Source organism: Fulmarus glacialis, unplaced genomic scaffold (assembly GCF_000690835.1).
Source record: "Fulmarus glacialis isolate BGI_N327 unplaced genomic scaffold, ASM69083v1 scaffold21450, whole genome shotgun sequence".
Lineage (NCBI taxonomy): Eukaryota > Metazoa > Chordata > Aves > Procellariiformes > Procellariidae > Fulmarus > Fulmarus glacialis.
The window spans coordinates 17,576-36,987 of NW_009188684.1; the positions used below are offsets into that span (position 1 = coordinate 17,576).

Here is a 19,412-nt window from a genome sequence, read left to right on the forward strand (position 1 = left end):
CTTTCACAGGGTTGCAACTTTTCCTGTGTAGAGTCACGCCCTGTGGGTTTTTTTAAAAACTGTGTCGCTTGGCAGTGTTCTCGCACCAAAAGAAAAAGATATATTTGTATATAAAGTAACTTTTTTGTGTGTTCACGTTTTATTTTGGAAAAACAGGTGTTTAAAAATTTTAGAATTTTTTTAACAAAATTCTAAAAAGAAAAAAATCACAATATTTACAGAGATAACAGAATGGCTTAGCCATGCAAAACAAATTACTTTGGTTTTTCCCCCATTTTACTTTGGTTTAAATATTAACCAAGATTATAATTTTTTTCTTTTTGCCAAATAAAACAGTAACAAATCAAAGTTTAGAGGCATGTAACAGGATTTCCCTCCAATATTTTATACAGCATAGAGTTTATAGGACATCTGATGTATTTAATCCATGCCAATGCACTACAGGAAGCTTTTATTAAGACATCAGTCACTACTGCCCAGACATTTAACATTTTACAAATTTACAAGTAACAGTGTTTTCTTCCCTCTAAATAATGCAAAAGTGGCAAAATACATTTCCTCACGTCCATCTTTTTCTTTTTATTTATTCATTTATTTTTGCCTACCAGTCTATAAAAACTTACTTTTTCCCTGGATCTTTGTAAATGGAAACCTGATGTTCTGCTTACTCTACCGTTCCTCTCCATCAAAGCTTCCTGTTACTTTCTTCCAGAAAATAACCTTCCGCGTAAGATGAAACTTCTCTCCCTTGAGTACACCTTTCTATTGGCCATTTACCCTAAAACATTTTCTTATCAGTACCATTCTAAAAATTCCCTCACGCATAAAACATGTTTATAAAGTTACAAACTTGAATGTAACTAAAGATACATAGACGTTTCATTGTTACAATTATATGTACTGTTTGATAAATTAGGTACCAGTTAAAAACACTAAAATTATCTCAAGGTGCATTCAATATCTGTAGCATAGTTAACAAAAACACACAAAAAATATATATATATATTTTCTTTTTTTGTGGGAAAAAAAATGCAGCTTTGATATGACCACTTTTTAAAAAAAAGTTTCCAATTCGCACTGGTATCTTTTTGAAATGAAGAAAAGGTACTTAAAAGTACTTTAAGGCAGCGGATAACATAAAGGAATCAAAATTAATCCAGAATTCCAGTTCCTTATCCTAATTCTAACATGAAAGATGACTGATAATGTATCAGTAAAATGTGTGTCTTGCTTTAGAGGAACAGGATTATTAGCCACTGTCTGTACGTAGGCTAGGAATTTTTCATTGTGTTCCTTGCTCAATACCCAGCCTTCTCCGTGGAAACTCTTTATTCCCTTTGCGGCTGTCTAGCTTTGCATGGATTTTTAAATGTTCACTTTTATTAACAATTTAGTTTATTCTTGTCACAGCTGTCACCCTTCCTCTCTACCGTCATTTCAAAGAATGAAAAAGGAGCTTGACATTTTCCTTTAAGACAATCTTACACTCTAGGTACTTGCTACAAAGCAGAGGCTTCACTGATAACAATCAGAATTAGACATGTACCTGCTCAAAGGGTGTCATAAAAACAATTGAAATAAAACCATTACACTATACATCAGATTAACAGCAACTCCCAGAACAAAGCCTTACAGTGTATAAAAATAGCTACGTAAAAAATTTACATAAAGGCAAACAAAAAGAAATCTTCAGTGCAGACATTTACAAAAAAATATTTCAAACAGAACACAACATGGTGACCTATTATCATGGCTGTTGCCAAAATTAGTTTGTGGGGTTTTTTTCAGCTTGAGATAATTGTGTCTAAAATCCTTTGAAAACTTGGTAGTATGATCTGTTTAATACTTGAACCATGAATAGCTGTCACTTCTCTGTATATGTTTAAATACAATCCACGTTCATGCTTCAATTGGTCTATATGTATTCTCTGAAAATATGAAAGATAAAGCCAGTTAAACATTTTCAAATATGTCAACCAAAATAACTACTCAGTATCTAACCTTCAAATAAACAGCTACGTGAATAGTGCTTTCTTCTGCCATTCAATGATGAGAACACTTTCTTTCATGATAAGAATAGCTGTTGCAATATTGTTCCCGGTAAATCCAGTTAAGTTTATCTGGTAAGTAATGGATTTACGGATAAGCTTTTCTTTATGTAGATCTACTGATCTGAAGAAATAAAATAACTGGAGTAAAAGATTGCACTGAAGGCACACGATGTTATTTTAACTCCTATATTCAATAAATACCCGCAGCTAACTTCAGCTCCATCTAATCACCTCAATATTGCAATGTTGCGAAGGTACCAGGTCCAGAAAAAAAATACAAAGCAAGCCCTAACCAGGAAGACTACAGAGTTTTCCCACAGAATTGCAGTAGAAATGCTGGGTATTTACACTGCAACTTTTTCAAGATCCAAATTTATTTTCCATTTTTAAATCATTCATAGGGCATAATTTTGGTATTCCCAATTCCCTCTTTCAAACTAGTAAAACAGTAATAGTGCTAGCAAAGTGCATACAGCAAGACTCCATCTCTTTATATACTATATAATCATGCTACCTCGTGAATTCTGAATATTTAGTGCAAAAATAGTGCCTTGTACTTTAAAATTTCAGACAATACTAACATATTGAAATTATTAACAAGGAGAGCTGTCTTTAAATAAGAAACTTTTAAAATCATAGAATCATTAAGGTTGGAAAAGACCTCTAAGATCATCAAGTCCAACCGTTAACCCAACACCACCATGCCCACTAAACCATGTCCCTAAGCGCCTCATCTACACGTTTTTTAAATACTTCCAGGGATGGTGACTCCACCCCTTCCCTGGGCAGCCTGTTCCAAGGCCTGACCACTCTTTCAGTAAAGAAGTTTTTCCTAATGTCCAGTCTAAACCTCCCTCGGCGCAACTTGAGGCCATCTCCTCTCGTCCTATCGCTGGTTACTTGGGAGAAGAGACCAAGAGACCAACCCCCACCTCGCTACAACCTCCTTCCAGCTCAGGGGGCTGAGTGGCCTGAGGATAACTGCTCTGACTATTAAAAACTGGGGCAAAGAAGGCATTAAGTACCTCAGCCTTATCCTCGACTTCGGTGGCAACGTTCCCCCCCGCATCCCATAAGGATGGAGATTCTCCTTGGCTCTCCTTTTGTCATTAATATACTTGTAAAAACATTTTTTGTTGTCTCTCACGACGGTGGCCAGGTTGAGTTCCAGCTGGGCTTTTGCCTTTCTAATTTCCTCTCTGCACGACCTAGCGAGATCCCTGTACTCTTCTCGAGTTGCCTGCCCCTTCTCCCACAAGCGATAAACTCTCCTTTTTTTCCTGAGTCTCTGCCAGACCTGGGACAGAGCTGGACAATCTAAACATGAAATGTGGTAATTCCACTCACAGTGCACCACCACTGAACACTTGCTACTCTCATTTTTAAGAACAGTTGATGACTAACTCAAGAAACCTCAATATGGTTAGCTGGTTTCCACACTGTTGTGCTACCACAGTGTTAATTTAAAACGGCCTTAGTTGGTCAGAAAAATGGTCTAAACCCCTCCTTTGGGTACTAAGGGGAGAGATGCAGCAGTGGCACATATATATGCAGCAGTGGTGTATATATATGCGAACACCGGGTGGTGCTGTTGGTGCTTTGTAATGCTCCTGTAATTCCTAACAGAACTTCTGCATTTATCTAATTATTTGTATACAGTTTATTTCATACAGATCTCAGTTGGGGAAACTTTCATACCTGTTGCATTGTTACTAACTTAATATACAGTGTCTCTTTCCAGGATAAAATTGCTAACAGTATCAGTATGTGAAATGTTGAGTAAAAGAATGATTTTGTTCTAAGGAAAGTTTCATGCCTCTTGCAGTGATGATGAATAAAGCTGACTACAGACTTAGAAACTGTTGCTTCCACTAAGGGAAGAAGGTTCCTGTGAACATTTCAAGTCATAACTCAAAACCTTCTAAACTATACTTAAACATACTCTTCATATACATACATACACACACCCCCCCAACCCCAGTGATATATTATACAAATTTGTATTTTCATTTCCCCAAGTATGTGGATTAAAATAAAGTCAAGTACTAAGTTATGTCTAAATGTCAGGCTGCTTTAATATGTGCGTATGCAGGTATGAATTCTTAACTGGCCAGGGGCTTGAGTCTGTCCGTCCTAATACTACACCACTCAAAATCACTCCACTGCCTAACCTATGAAAGGTGAGCAACTGACTCCAAGCTATCACTGTGATCGCTAGACACAGATTCCTAGAGAGAAAGGGTGAACAAAGAATGTTAAACGCTCAATATGAAACGCTTACCTGGAATGATGACTGACACGTTTTGTCTCTTAAGTTTCAGATTTATGATTGTTTTCTTCTAGTTTTTTGTTTTCTTCTATATTTCCAAGATCTTTGTCTACATGTTTTGATGCTGTCCTATAATGAAAAATTAAGGTCATTTTTACGTGTCTACAGCACTTTGTTCCATCCTCACATTCATGACACTGCCTCCTCCTCTCTCAGTAATACATAAAATTCTTACAGTTCTGGTCTGAGCGGAGCAATAGGCTTGCATATGTCTGTAAATAGACCAACAGCACCAGATCCCCCACTGGAGTTAGTACCGCAGGAAGTATTGCGGTAGGGCTGTGTACGTGTGTTTTACTTCTTGAGGAATTCAGAATCGTTCGGAGCTAGCAGACATTTAGTAAGGTTAAACCAGTTGTGCAGATCTATGTTTCTTGACAAATTAATTGTGTAGCTTGTTTCAATAAACAAGAGTTTGCTTTAAGGCATACTAAAACATTGCAAGTGTGCCTAAGATATCTTGATCAACATAGCAATCTTTTGTGTACTTGTAGTAATTGACTTTCAGAGCCCGTGCCAAACGGAAACTCTTTAACTGTAAAGAAATTAATGAAAATTCCGGCAACACTGAAAAAACCCACTCTGGCTTCCAGATCTGTGCTGGCTACGACTGACAAGCTTGGGTAAAGAAGAGATTGTGTACATGTTTGGGGGGCGGGGAAAAAGAGGTATGCCTCATTTAAAATAGCAGGTCTTCCTTAAGGCAAGTAGTGGAGATGAATTAATGAGTTAAGTGCTTAGTTTAGCTTAGCACAATAAAACCACTAAGCCGTTCATTTAATGTGTGAGAAGCCTCACTGTCTGCCAAGGTGAAAGATTCCTGCAGTGCTGCGATAACGTTTTGAAGGCCGCAATTTTTAAAATGTAAATGGGCAAATGTGTTTGAGTGGGACAAAGCGAATCCCTTGTGTCAAAGCAGATACTGTATACTTATTTTCTCTATGGATAATTTGTTTCCCCTTACAGAAAAGTAACGTCTGTTGTGACAGATTCATGCATATGCTCACCCTTGCTTCAGGGTAAAGACCCGTAGTGATACCGACTTGCAAAATACAATGAAGACACAGGTTAGCAAGATAGTGTGACATGTCACGCTGACACCATGCAGGTATGTACCTCCCAAACCCGCTGATCTAAACACTTGCTAGTGGAGTGTTTCTGTGCACATCCTCCATCTGAGCAAAGGCCGCTAGCAGTGGCTCAGCACTATGCGTGCCCTGAGTTGAAGCAGCCTTCAACGGTACTGCTAAGAGAGTACAGTTTAGTCCTTGTCTCAGAAGAGCTTCTGATGGGGTGCAAGCACACCTAACCCTCCACGCCTCTGGGAGCCCTGCTGAAATGCTGCTCTCGGGGCTGGGGAGCAGCGTGTGCGGTGGAGTGCCGGGGGGCATGGGATTCTGGGCCCAAAATCCCACCGATTACGCTGAATGGGACCATTCTAAAATCTTTTCGGTTTTAGAGTAGGTTATTTCCTGAGTACCTCTAAGTTTTAATGCTTCAAAGCTGCATTTACCTTTTACTGTTGGGTTTAGAGTGCTTCTGTTATGTCTGTGTGGCTGACAGCAAGGTGTCTGTGCTGAAAACCCACTTACTGCAAAGATCCAAACTTCTGCTTATTGCAGGCAAATTTAATTTTTAAAATGCTGAGATTATATCACAAAGTAACTTGTTCTACAGGGGTAAATTTCTATTGTGCAGCAACCTTCTTCCGGTATTCAAAACCTGAAACACGTGATGTGCACAGCAGGAAAGGATGTAGGATGCAATGAAGAAGAAAATTCAATGCTTTGGTAGAGATTGACCTTCTGTGATCTTAATAATCTTTCACAAACCTCTTTAAGCCTAGTAAAAAAGAAACAAACCCTCAAACAAACACATCCCTTAAAAATTAAAAAACTTCTTTTTTTTCCAATTAAAAATATGTTTGTTTTAGGTTGAGCACAGGATTTGGCTTGTCACGTGGCTAATAAGCCTTTTCCATAAATAAGTCTTACAAAATTGGAGACAGTAGGGAAAAAGAATCTGGACTCGGGCAATTACCTGAGCTGAAATGAGTCGGAGGCGAGAAAGAAGTATCACGCACATCTGCCCTCGTGTAACCGCTTATGTCTGCTCTCGGAGACAAGAGAGTGGACTGGATAGACTATTGGCATGGCTCAGTGTGGGCCTTTTTTTTTTGGCCTCTTATCAAGAGTTTTACAGTGCCCAAAGCAGACTGAATTTCACATGGCCTGACACTTAACAGCAGAGAGAACTGTAACTAGTATTACTGGTCCTTGATGAGGTTAAAATTGTTTAGTGACTAAACCTGGGAGGTTCTGCAATGCGATCAGGTTTTGATTTTTAAAGTGTTCTATTTTAGTTCTGCATTCAATGAAACTGTTCCCCTCACAAAATGTCACCTCTATTTTCCTAAAGCCAGAATGGGTGAAAATGGGAGATTTAAAAGGCAGGCAATCCAGAACTCTTTTGGAGGACAGAATATACCACTTGCTTGAAATGAAAGCAGCAGCAGTTTTTCATGTCTGACACTCAGATGGATTTAGATTCTCAGTGCCTGAGACTGGAATACAGCAGTTTAATTCTGGTGGTTTGGTGATCTTGCTGACTTTTTTTTCCTTTTTTTTTTTCTTTTTTTTTTTTTTCTTTTCTTGTTCCCCGAATACTGATACCTAGCAGATTCACCACCTCGGCACAAGCAATACTGCTGCCTTTTTTAGTACTATCTAAATAGCATTATTAAGAGACAGAAGAGTAATGTTGCACTGAGTTGCAGCAGTGGGATCCATTGGCAGTGCTCTGCCAACAGCAGAGGAACACGCGACCCTGGCATGGCACCAATCCTCGGGGCTTGACAGACGTGGCTGGGGTTTGTAACAGAGAAATGGCTCAAACCATGGTTTCTATCACTTCCTGAGGTGACTTGAGGCACCGGACAAATGGTCCTTTGCCAGCTGAACATTCCACAACAGTTGTTCCTTACTATTTTTGTGCATTAACTACTGTCAGCTTGCTCGATTTGCAACTCAAGAGCGACTTCCTGATGCTGTCTGAGCAGCTGGGAAATGTGGTCCGGATGGATGGAAATATTCCAGAGGATTTGCTGGAAAGGGCAAGACAGCCCACTTGCCCAGGCCGTCTCACACACTTTCACATGATCTACAGCTCCACAACAAAGCCCACACCTTAGCATGCTCTGGCCATATTGTTCTGAAGAATGAGAAGTGGGTTGTATGAATACGAGTTTACTTATGTCTCTCAACCGTTTTTTTTAAATCCATTTGTAAAACATGGATCATTCTGAGCTCTTGCTAAAATTATGACTCGTATTTTACATTTATCTATGCTTGCTCTTCAGGAAAATAATTATCCTCAGGGAATCCTAATCAAAGTCACTCTGTAAGTAGTACCAAAGTGAGGTTTTTAGTTTTCTTCGAAGTGTATGCGTGTGCTGAGGGGCCGTTAGTTTCATGGATTTTGTTTAGATACTGTTCATAGCATTGTTTTTAATATAAAGACCATTTTCCATCTCAATTGTTTTGCCTGCTGTAGAGTAAATATAGACTGCATACAGAGTCATATAGACTGCATTTGAGTCATATAGATGACTCAAAAATCATTGTTGGATTTTAATTCCTGATTTCTTTTAATCTCACAAGTCTAGGCCTCACCCTCAATACCGTTTAAGGAAGAAAATCTGCAGTGCTCTTTGTCCTTGTTACCCAAGCCTGCAATAATGACAGGTAAGAGAATACTCGTAGCTGTAGTTCTGGGTGCTGAAGCAAGAGCCATGGATTTCATAAAGCTTGCATTACTTTTGAAAGGCATGTTAGACACTCAACTGCACTGTTGCAAAAGATTTTCTAGGAACTAACGGTCTTACACATCCAAAACTGGATTATTTGCAACCTCTTTCTATTTACCCCAATCTTGCCTTCCACTAATTATTTTCAAACGTCCATCAGTAGGAAAAAAGGCAGAGATACTAGAAAAATATTCCAGTCATCAAGAAACGAGTGACCACTTTTTAATTTGTGCTACTTTTATAGAAGTTTTGTGACATGAACTGACACTTTCAGAGATGTTTGTAACTTTGTCTTTTCTCTGGAAGGAAATTGCACTAAAAACAATAAAAATCCTGAGTCTTGTTCAAAACATACAGCAAGTTTCCTATGTATTTGGCTAGCTACGTTTGGATTCATATGCTAGTTTCCTATAAAGTATCAGAAAAGCAGAATTGTTATGCTTCAAGTGTTCAGTTTCAGAGAGACTAGTAATATTCTTGACTACTCTGACCTAAGAATTTCAAGAGTTTGGTGTGCTCTGAGTATGAACAATCCTCAGACTGCTGCTGTGCTTCAGTTTACCCAGTTGAATTTTCCCTCACTGCATTTTAAACCACTTTAACCTTGATCTAGCCTCATGTGACTTGAGATTTGTGCACCTCCAAACCCAAGGAGCAAAAATGGGACAAAGGTCCAACCCACACCCAAACCTTCCATGCCTAGAGAACAGGGATACAGGGTGCTGGGTGCATTATTTTCTTTTTAAACCTTTAATTTGTGCTGTACTCTCTGGTGTTTCTGGAACGGTGGAAATTCCATATATGAAGGATTTACTGAAGATGGGTGTCCTAGAATCACTTGACTGAGATCTGACACAAAAATTTTAGAAAGATTCTGATGTGCTAAGTTATATACTGTTTGGTGCAAATTAGTTTAAAATATCCTTTTTGGAAAAAGGAGAAATCTGCAGAAAACAAGTCTTTGGCCTTCTGCTCAGATGAAGGAGAAACATAGCATGCTGGGGTAGGTAGCCTCAACTCTTTATTCAAGAGGGGGCTGGTTGCAGGATGTGGAATACAGATGAGCCCCTGATTTATGGGATAATATTCATAGTGAAAAGAATATGTGGCAATAATCAGCTTTTGCATCAAGTGGAGCTGAGGCAGTGAGTAACTATATAAGTGATTTATTATGAATATATTCCAAGGCTACGAGTATAATTCCTACTTAGTGTGGATGACAAGACAATAGAAGATTATACAAACCACAACACCAATAATGAAAAAAAGTAATGTTTTTCTTGCCTCGGCAGACTTGGAAAGTTCTGTGCTGCTGCCTTCTCAGACTTTCCTTTGGCGTCACTTTGGGGATAGAGATTAGGTGAGTTACTGTTCAAGGGTGGGTTCAAAAAATAACTACTAACACTGTTGGCCTGTATGGAGATGGAGGGGTTGTGATTAGACACACATTGTGTCTAAAGGTGTAAGGTGCTTTTTGCAAGGTCTACTTTGATTTCTAGGCTATAATTCGTGCTGAAACCTTTGTCAGACTAGGTACTGACACTCTGCTTGCTCTTGCAAGTATGGCATGCAGAAAGCAGGGAGGATAACAACAGATCAACTTAAATGTATGCTGAGAACAGGAGATTGTCAGTGATAATGCATCAATTAAGGGTTTCAGAGGCCAGCAACCATGTATCAAATATGAAGACTATTATTTAACTATAAAGGGATTTTTATTTTGTTCCCAGTGAACCTGTCTAGTCAATTCTAGCTCTAATTTTTACTCTAAGCTTGTAGAAGAGAAGTTAAGCATGAGGAAAAGAAGTGTTGTCCATTTAGAATACGCTGTATCCTATCTTTGAAGCTAAAAAAGTTATCTTAAGTCATAAACTCATGTCAGCAAAGGACATGCTATATTCTAAGACTCTTGTTAGTTCTCCCCACATACATAATGGACCAAGAAAAGATACATCACCTTCTCTGCCCTCCTTATACCCAAACCACCTCTTCCAAAAAAAACCAAACCAGTGAATCAGAGTTTCATGATTCCACATTCTCACATTCAAAAGGAAAGACAAAAGAAAATTATTCTAGATATTATTACACGAGTAGCAAAGTGTGGGAGGAGAAGCTCAATGCCATTAGTACTTTTTAATTTCTACCAAAAGAAGCATAAGCTTTGCAAAAAATACTTTTTTTTCCTGTATAATATCTGAATGTGGTTCTGTGCTTGGGTCATTTATAGCAATTCTTTATTTGAAAAACTTCCAAAACCTGCTCAGTTATGGCTGGAGTAAAATCCTTACATATTATCCAAAAAAGAGTATTTGCAAGCAGATGGAGAATTCCTTCTTGTATTTTCACATCAATGAAAACACAATGAAAACATTCATAGTAAAATCCCACTGGTGTATTTTAGATCTCATTTGATCTAACTTTAATGAAAGGTCATAGAAAGAACAACTGAACTTTAAGATTGCTTCTATACCTGCACCCATTTGTGCATGTTATGCATAACTACCTTAATCTTTCCTGTTAAGAAGCAGCTGTAAGGAACCCTTCAGAGAGCAAGCCTGCCCTCAGTTTTCCCGGGAGACAAATGCATGGGGATAAGGCTAAATGGCATAGAGTCATGGCCATCTTTAAAAGGATGGAGAAACGTGGTTACCTTTTGAGATTGTCCAGTTTATTTTCTAAAGTGAGCCTGTGTCATAATAAAGAAACTTGAAAGCAAGCAGGACTCACTGGCAAATCCTGTTCTATGCCTAGGATGGCTAAAATGTATTGATCTAGTTTTTCAGCAACGCAAGGTCTATCTTTACCAATTTTACTTCAGAAATCTCAAAGTATATATGAACAAATGAATTAAGGATCTCTCTTCTCCCTGAGATGGTTTAGACTTATTCTGTAATTTATTCCATTTTTAAAGCAAACGAGCTACCCAACTTCTAAATGAAGACAGTTTCTAGTACCAGTAAAGCCACACAGAGGTAACATCCCACAATTAAGTAGCAGGTACTATATTTAAATGCAAGAATCAGCACAGACTTGGCTGTCAGGAAACAGAACCTCATTACAGGTGACGATCTATGAAAAGTCTTGGAGTCCCACCTTCAGGAGATGCGTCTGTGAAGCATTAGCACAAGCTGATCGGACCTACCAGGTTTCCTTTCTCTATTAAATGCACCTACTGTAACAACTTTTCCCCACTCAGACTACTGGAATGCTGCAGGAAGGAAAACAGGTAAACATACATTTCCGCTTATGATTTTTTTTTTTTTTCAATTTAGTATCAAGTTTTCCATAAATTCTTACTTTGATTTCTTCACATAGAGCCAGTAGACAACACCTGCAACGAGAGCAGCCAGCAGAAGACCGACTACAATCCCCACTATTAGCTTTGCCTGGTCATTAACCTTTTCGCTATTGTCATCTGAAGCAAAGAACAGAAGTTAATGAGGTGACCTATGATAAAGTAAAGCATTACACTATTTCTAAAGAATTTCCATCAGAAACAAGAAAAGGGGTCAGAAAGTAAAAATTTTTAAAAAGTAGGCATTGTTCTTAAAAATACATTTAAAGCTTCAAGAAAGTCACATTCTTAGTCAATCATGGCACTAGTTATTTCAAATCAAGTCCAGCTTTGAAGGACTGTGAAAATTGTTCAGTGACACTACATAGGTTCTTGAACTGAGACAATCAACAAAAAGGGTTATGGAGATAGAAAACCATACATACCATTTCTATCCTCTGGCTCATCGTATTCTGGAATACTTACTGAAATGAAAAAATGTTAAAATTCAATTAAAGACAAGATGTGTTACACCTGAACATCACCTTTAATTGCCTATTTACAGCAATGACAGAAACACTGAAACTTAATTCAGTGTTTGCCAAATAATAAGGTAATTAATCTTCTCTTTAAGCAGAAGTCTTTCCTTTGTAACTATAATATCTCCAATTGAAGAATCTTAATCAAAGCCTGTAATATTAATCTCAGAAATATTTCTGACTGAGTATTTCTGTGCTACCCTTCCACAAACTGTAGCTTCTCACCACCTTTCATCATTGAAAAGTGACATTTGATTAAAGCCCAGTATGGCTGATTTGTGTTCTGAACCAAGTCATACTAGTAATACTAAACTGGAATTTGGGGACTAAAAGATTATATTAATTTAGTAACAAATAAATACTTCATCTTTGTAAATAACGTATTATTTTGCAATATTTTTGAACTACTATGTTGTAATATTATTTTGTAATATTTTTTACAAAAGTAAATAATATATTACATACATGAGATAGCTAGCCAAGAAAGTCAGGAAGACTAAGGGACTTCGTCCAGAAAGCTATCAATAAATTTTATATACACTACTGATCCAGACTGGATTTACAATTGCTTGACTTAAGACAAAAAGGTTAAATGTCTTAGTATGAACATTACTATGCAGACCTACTCTTCATACGAGTGTGAAATGTGGGTACTTTATGTGAAACAACAACTTTAAGGAAAGGGTCTTTAGAAGACACTCACTAGCAGAGACGTTCAGGGAGGTCACAGTCCTTTCTAGCTGATTTTCTGCAATGCAAGTTAAAGTCACATTTTCCTCGGGAGCAATTACAATTTTACTGGAGAATTTTCCATTAACATATTTGGTCTCCTCTGTCTGAAAAGGTAAAAAATGAAGATTAGTATCCTTAAAAAATGCAAAGAACAATACATGCGTTACCTGTATTACACACTGAAAACGTTCAGAGAGAAATAACTTTCAACTAACATTTCAGTTTTCCAATAGAAATAATGCATTATTTTATTAAATGGTAATGTGAATATTTGCAAGAAAACACTTTGGCCAAGATATCCAGTTATATCTACATTTTGTATAGTGTACTAAGTGTAAAGACGCATTTTTGAGAAAGTTCACCACATTCTGTATTTGCTTTTGTTTCTTTCAACTATTTAAAAAATATTCCAAGTGACAAAATTCTTAAAGAAAACCCAAAACCAAACTTCTAAGTTCTCATTTCTTTCCATCTTGCCGTTTTTCATTTATGTCTTTATAAGGAAAATAATCACTGTAAGTTTTCCACTTTCTGGCATCCCAAGTTGTTTCCACAGTAAGCATTATTTTGCAAAGCTACATGTATTTAGTAGTACCTGCAGTATCTGTACTGTAAGAGTGAGTGAAGTTGTTCCTTAAATTTGCTGTACATCATTCTTAGATTAATACAATGTCCAGAGAAAATTATTTTCAAACATTTATATAGCTTCAAGACAATTCCTGCCCTATAACTTCAAGTAAATGGACAAATTTTGACAGCTATACATAATTTCTGTAGGATTAAAGCAAAACCTAATGGACTAATGAAATCTACAGGACCACTGTGCATTGTACTTCCAGTCTCTGACTGCTTGTATAGATGTCTCATTTATTTTCCCTGCTAAGGCAAAATGTGGCAACGCTTCGCATGTGATTTGGTAATCAATATAAAATACTTTAGTTTGTTTATTTTCCAGGTATTCTTCCTGCTGCGTATGGGTACTCCTTATTTCTCCCCCAGGATGACTGCATTATGGTTCTGTTTCCAGTGACAAACAAGTATAATCATACAAAAACAACTATAAAAATTAGGATAAAAACTGCAAAGCCCACAAGGAACTATATTGACTGTATTTTCTGACCTGTACTTGCCACATCTCACACTACCCAGATAAAATGACTAAGTACTCTCACTTAGAAATACATATTTCATTCGTAACCTTTTCTTTTTCCTTCCAGCTTTGTAGCCAGCGGATCTTCTGTGCCTTCACCTGCTGTATTCAAAAGACCTTTAACATCAGAAATCATCCATGTAAGTACCATGTAGCTACAGCTACCACTTAACTTTCTCTTAGATAAATGAAATAGCCTTAGTTTTTTCAATCTCACTGTCTGGAAAATGTTCCTCGATTTTAAATTGCATCTCCCATGCACTATCTTTTGGTGCATAAAGTAGTAAGAAAGATACTTGCTTTATTTATGATGCTTCCACTACCAGTAACTGTCCATTGCACTGCTGGTTTGGGGAAACCTTCCACATGGCAGACAATTGTTTTAGACATTTTATTTGTGTTGGTTTTCTTTGTCATTCTGATTTGAGGTTTTCCTACAAGAACAACGTTACAGTTAACCATTTTGTTTGAAAAGGACAATTAATAATCATAGCTATCTGCTCCCTTACCTTCCACAATAAGTTTAAGTGTCTTTCTTTTCTTTAACCCTTCTACCTCCTGTAGAGTAGTTTCGCAGATGTAGTTTCCAGCATCTTGATACTGAAGACTTGAAAATGATGGACTTGTTTGCATTCTGGTATTGTCCTGATAAAGTAAGGAGTTAATCTCTGAATTCTAACTCAGAATACATTAACCTCTAAATTACAAATGTGACTACTATCAACAGAGTTTTTCACATGCTTTGGTAGATTAGAGCCTCATTCTTAAAGTGTTCCCCCATTAATAACTGTATTTGAATAGCTGACAGCAACATAACAGCATGAAAAGTGGAAACTGCTGGAGGTTTATAAAAGCCACCTCCTTTCTTCTTGAACAACTTTGCTTTCAAATCAAGGTAATAGATGTGATCGATTGTTAGTTATGAGCTTTCCTAGTGGGCTAGACAAAAACACAAGTGGTACAAACGGTTTGAGACACAGACAACTCTCCTTTAGGAACCATGAGATCAACACATGCTACTAAACAACCATCAGGTATCATTATTTTTAGTTTCCAGCAGTATAGGTTTAAGTTAAACCCACCATCTCTGACAGCTACCTTTTTCACCAGCCACTGAGCACCAGCTGCTAACATTCAGTCTCTCAACCTGCCCTGTCCTTTTATTATGTTTATTGGAACCAAGACCAAGCTTGCCTCTGAGAAAATCATTAATGAATCCAAATTCCTCCAAATGGGCTTTCCTTTTTAGAGGGATCTGATTCTCAAAGGGCCTTGTATAGACCATTTCAAAAAAGTTGTATTTGTTTTGCAGTAGGCATTACTTCTCTCCATTTGAAAACTGAGCCGATAATTACAGTAACTGATTTTCAGTCATCAACTTGGGTCAGTAGCTCTCCTTTTAGCAATATGTGAAAGACTCATTTTAACAATATTCTTTCGAAAGCCCAATGAATGAATGAATGACTTCCTTCCAAAACACTGAAGTAGCAGCAGTAATATGAAGAGGTGAACACTCAGACGAAGCATGAAGCAGATGAATTACTGACCTTTATCCAAAACACAGTTGCATTTCTACTCGAAGAAATCGTGCATGACACAGGCAGGGCCTCTCCAATCTGTTTTGTGACCTCTCCGCTAGGAGTAAGCTGCAAATCCAAATCTGGGATAGAAAGAACATTTGACAAAAGTTCATCTCAGAATGCCTGGCCCATTTCAAAGGCTTACCAAGGAAAGAAAATGTGACTAATTGCAAGCATTAAATTCAAGATTTCAGTTCTTCAATAAAATCTAAATCAATTTTACAAGTAAGGGAGAAGAAAGAATTATTCTAAAATAGGCACTGCAGAACATTCACGTTTTTACTGTAATTACAGGATAAAAGGAAGAGCAAAACCACACTAATCACTAGACAAATGGATACTTTTTTTTTTACCTTGTACTGCTGAAAGAATGACAGAGGAGGCACAAGAAGCTGAAGGAGTACTTCACAGAGCAGTATGTGCATCTTGAAAGGGGAAGCACAGACTGCTGTGAGGGTAGCTTGCTATGGGCCAGGTAGGAATGTGTCTTCAGGGGAGGACTTGTGTAGGTGGGGACAGATTTACCTAAACAGTAACTGTGCATAGGCGGGTAGAAGGATAAGGGGTAACTTTCTCAAATCTGATAAAACTAGTTGATTTTTATCAGATCATAAATGATCTGAGACATGATACTGATTGAAGGGGTGACGGGTCTGAATTATAGGGTTGGGGGGCCACATATGAGGCCCTTTGATTTATTTGTTTTCATTTGTAACTTAAAAAGCCATTTTTGTGTAACTCTGAGGCAAAGCTTTGCCTAACCTCTGTTTTGGCTCCAGAGAAACTGCAGAGTCGGTGATAGCTTCATACAAGGCGGGGTGAGAGCCAGTAACAGAAAGGTCAGGAAACACTGCTCTAGATTTTTCCTGGTGTATGGATTTGGCAGGTTAGCAATTTCTTTTTCAAAAAAAAAAAAAAAAAAAATCCTGCACTGAAAGAAAAGCAGCGTTTGCCAAGCTAAACCTCTATTTTGCTTCCCCTCTTACAGTGCCTTGCTTGCAAGCCAAGTTGCCTGGTTGAATGACTATTACAGATGCACACACACATACAGACACACACAGGCTCAAATGGAAAGCCCACATCATTTCATCACAAATAGAGTACTTGCTGGAAAAGGACTGCAAAACATCCTTTTGGCTTTTAAGCAGAGTTTAAAAAAAGCTTAAGGCAAAATCACAGTTGGTAAGGGAAAGCGAAAATATTGAGTTTTCCTTAACAAAACAGTGAACTTAGCTACTGACTTTATTCAGTGGTTGCCCTGGGAACACCATTATAATTAAAGGCAGAACTTCAGGGAACAACTAGGGTCCATCCTGTACTATTAGTCTGCATTATTATCTGTGTTACGAGTCTAATGCCCAGTCCGAGAGGTTGTAAGAACTGTACTTTCATCTGTGCATGAGTAAAGCAAAGATCTTACTGAAGAGATAAAATAGCATTTTGTTTCTGTATTCCTACGGGGATTTCTCCCCTTGCCTCCCAAACTAGTAAATGCAACCCAACTAACAAGGTACTCCAGATCTTACCATTGCTTCCACAAGGAAAAAAAAAAGAAGGAAAAAAAAAAGACTCAGCCAGTGAGCATTTTTATATAGATTCTTCATGGGATGTGTTTCTTCTTGCTCTGTTACTCCTGACCACATACTACTGAGGCAGAGGTGGTTGAAGAAAAAGGCTAAGACTCCACCCCCCACCCCGTTCAGGGTGACTTTCCTTCAACATCTACTTAAACCTTTTGTTCTTTGAAGCAAGATAGCACCTCAAACCCAAGAGATCACCGAAGACCATACAGGAGGGATTCCTCTCACATACGCCACAGGAAGCAGAAACTCATTAAATTTTTGGCCTTCACTTCAAGCAATACTGACACTGAGCCCAGAGCAATCCTTCAATCCAGTCTTCCTCCAGAGTAGCATGCCTGCACCCCCCCGCCCCTCCCCTTTTTGTGGTATAACTGAAACCCCTCACACAGTGGTCTTGGTTGCTATAGTTCAGGAAAATTTACAGTGTGCAAGATGAACTGCATAGCTCAGAGCAGTATTTGTAAGGTGATTTATAAGGCAAGTACAGAATTAAGCTACTGTTTAACATAGGATCTCCTCTACGAACTCTATATAGAGCAATTTGATTTGGATTAATATTCTGCCAGTTTATCTGTAGAGTCCACAAAGAATTGTGATGTAGATACTTTTACCTCTCAACTTACATGGTCCATTAGTAAATAATCTCTTCTTGGTACAGAAATATAAGGAGAAAATATTTCTTGCGTACAGAAGACTGTCAAAATTCATTTTCCTTGCCGTTGAAAGAAAAACTTTGTTGCAAGAATTTTCCATACATTTCCCATTTGGCTTTGAAATGTTCTTCATAAACAAACTTCTCATCAGGTACCATTTTCAATATATGCCAGCTCTTAATGTGGTCTCACTTGAAGTCTTGCATTGATTTCAGTGCTGTCTTTGCATGCCAAGTAGCACAGGGAAGAGGCAAAGAATGCCTGTATTCTGCCTGTTTTACCACATCATGTGAGAGAGGTATAGAATTAACGTGGGGAAGACTGGAGCAAACATTTCAGTTTTGAAACTCTATTGCACATATAGGACCGGCTCCCAGCATTTAAAAGAGGCCTCCGACGGAATACTGTGCTACGACTGGGAAAACTATGCACAGTGCTTGCCTGTAGTCTGAACTCCCCAAATATAGTAGCAGACAATCAGAAACTTTTCCTAGTATACTGAGAATAGATTTTTTCCATGCAACATTCAAAAGGTGATTTCCCCTGTATTTTCAGTGAGTCTGTAGCACAAGAAAAGACTATTAAAAATACCTACGGAGAAACACAAATACTAAATTTGTAAAACCTTTAATTTATTGGAAGGTTTGCAAACCTATTTCCCCAGAAAACACATTTTAGCAGAAAGGAAAGCATCACTAACAGGAAGTTCCACAGCCCTACTCCACACCAGGTTGTACATGCAGAAACAATTATAGCAAGAGATAAAGAAAAGGGACTGTGGGTTGCAACAGTCACCTGCTTCTTCACAGCTGAGGGAAGGTACACCAGTCCTCTACTGCTAGGTGCTTTCCTTGCCTCGCACAGGGTGTGCTTCTATAGCAGTTTAAGTGGTGGTAAACAGGTTTTGCCCCTGCCCCCTCCCTTTTTCTTCCTGGCCTCTGCCAGTTTTGCTCACCTGATCCTGGGCAAGCTCACTCAAGGCACAGAGCTGGCAGAAAATTAACAACCTAGTGTAAAAAAATCAAACCTACAACAGAAATCCTGTTCTGTTGCTCCCTCCGTTGAAGGACAGATCACACCAACTGCAAGCACTCAGTTCTGCCGGACTTCAAACTGGGACCTTGCTACACAGATCCTGCACCTGCTCTGAGGGGCAAGAGCCCAGGTTGTCAAGTTTGTCCCTTATGTTCTGTGGATAAGGAAGAGACTCTTCCTTCCCCCCTCAATTTGCTTTATAAATAAAGTATTTCCCTAAACATTATGGGTAACTCAGATGCTTTAATGTCAATTTTCAGCTTTCAGCAATTCTTTCATAATTCACATTAATCTTGGAAAAAACGAGCTTGGTATTGAGCCATAATATTTTGCTACAAAAATATTTAAGGGCTATAATGTGCTAATGTATTTTCATATCAGCAAGAAGCTTTCCCTCCCTAGACACTGAAAGAAATTAGTGTAATTATGATGCTCAATAAAATCTGTTTATGAAAAAGCACTACAGTTGAAATATAACAAATTACTATAAATAGCTTCACAGATTTAAACTAAAATTATTACATTGCCCGGTTTTTGTTGTGGTGTGTTTTTTTTGTTAAGTGAAAATAAAAAAATCTAAAGTGCTAAGATCGGATGTGAGGAAATGAAAAGCCCTGACTCAGAATGAAGGCTTTTTCAGTGCAACAGCATAGACAGGTTGTCCTGGTTTCGGCTGGGATA

General features: G+C 38.0%; 1 protein-coding gene across 1 annotated transcript; it reads right to left on the reverse strand.

The window, feature by feature from the left end:
* Nucleotides 1-317: 317 nt before the first annotated feature.
* On the reverse strand, nucleotides 318-15,534 carry LOC104078057 (CD166 antigen-like). The gene is made up of 8 exons (XM_009579557.1): nucleotides 15,428-15,534; nucleotides 14,390-14,525; nucleotides 14,181-14,314; nucleotides 12,702-12,834; nucleotides 11,906-11,944; nucleotides 11,483-11,600; nucleotides 4,333-4,449; nucleotides 318-1,928 (listed from the first exon to the last, which is right to left on the reverse strand). Exons 2-7 carry the CDS (start codon nucleotides 14,511-14,513, stop codon nucleotides 4,362-4,364), a joined length of 636 nt encoding a protein of 211 aa, XP_009577852.1. The 5' UTR covers nucleotides 14,514-14,525; nucleotides 15,428-15,534; the 3' UTR covers nucleotides 318-1,928; nucleotides 4,333-4,361.
* Between the last annotated feature and the right edge of the window lie 3,878 nt (nucleotides 15,535-19,412).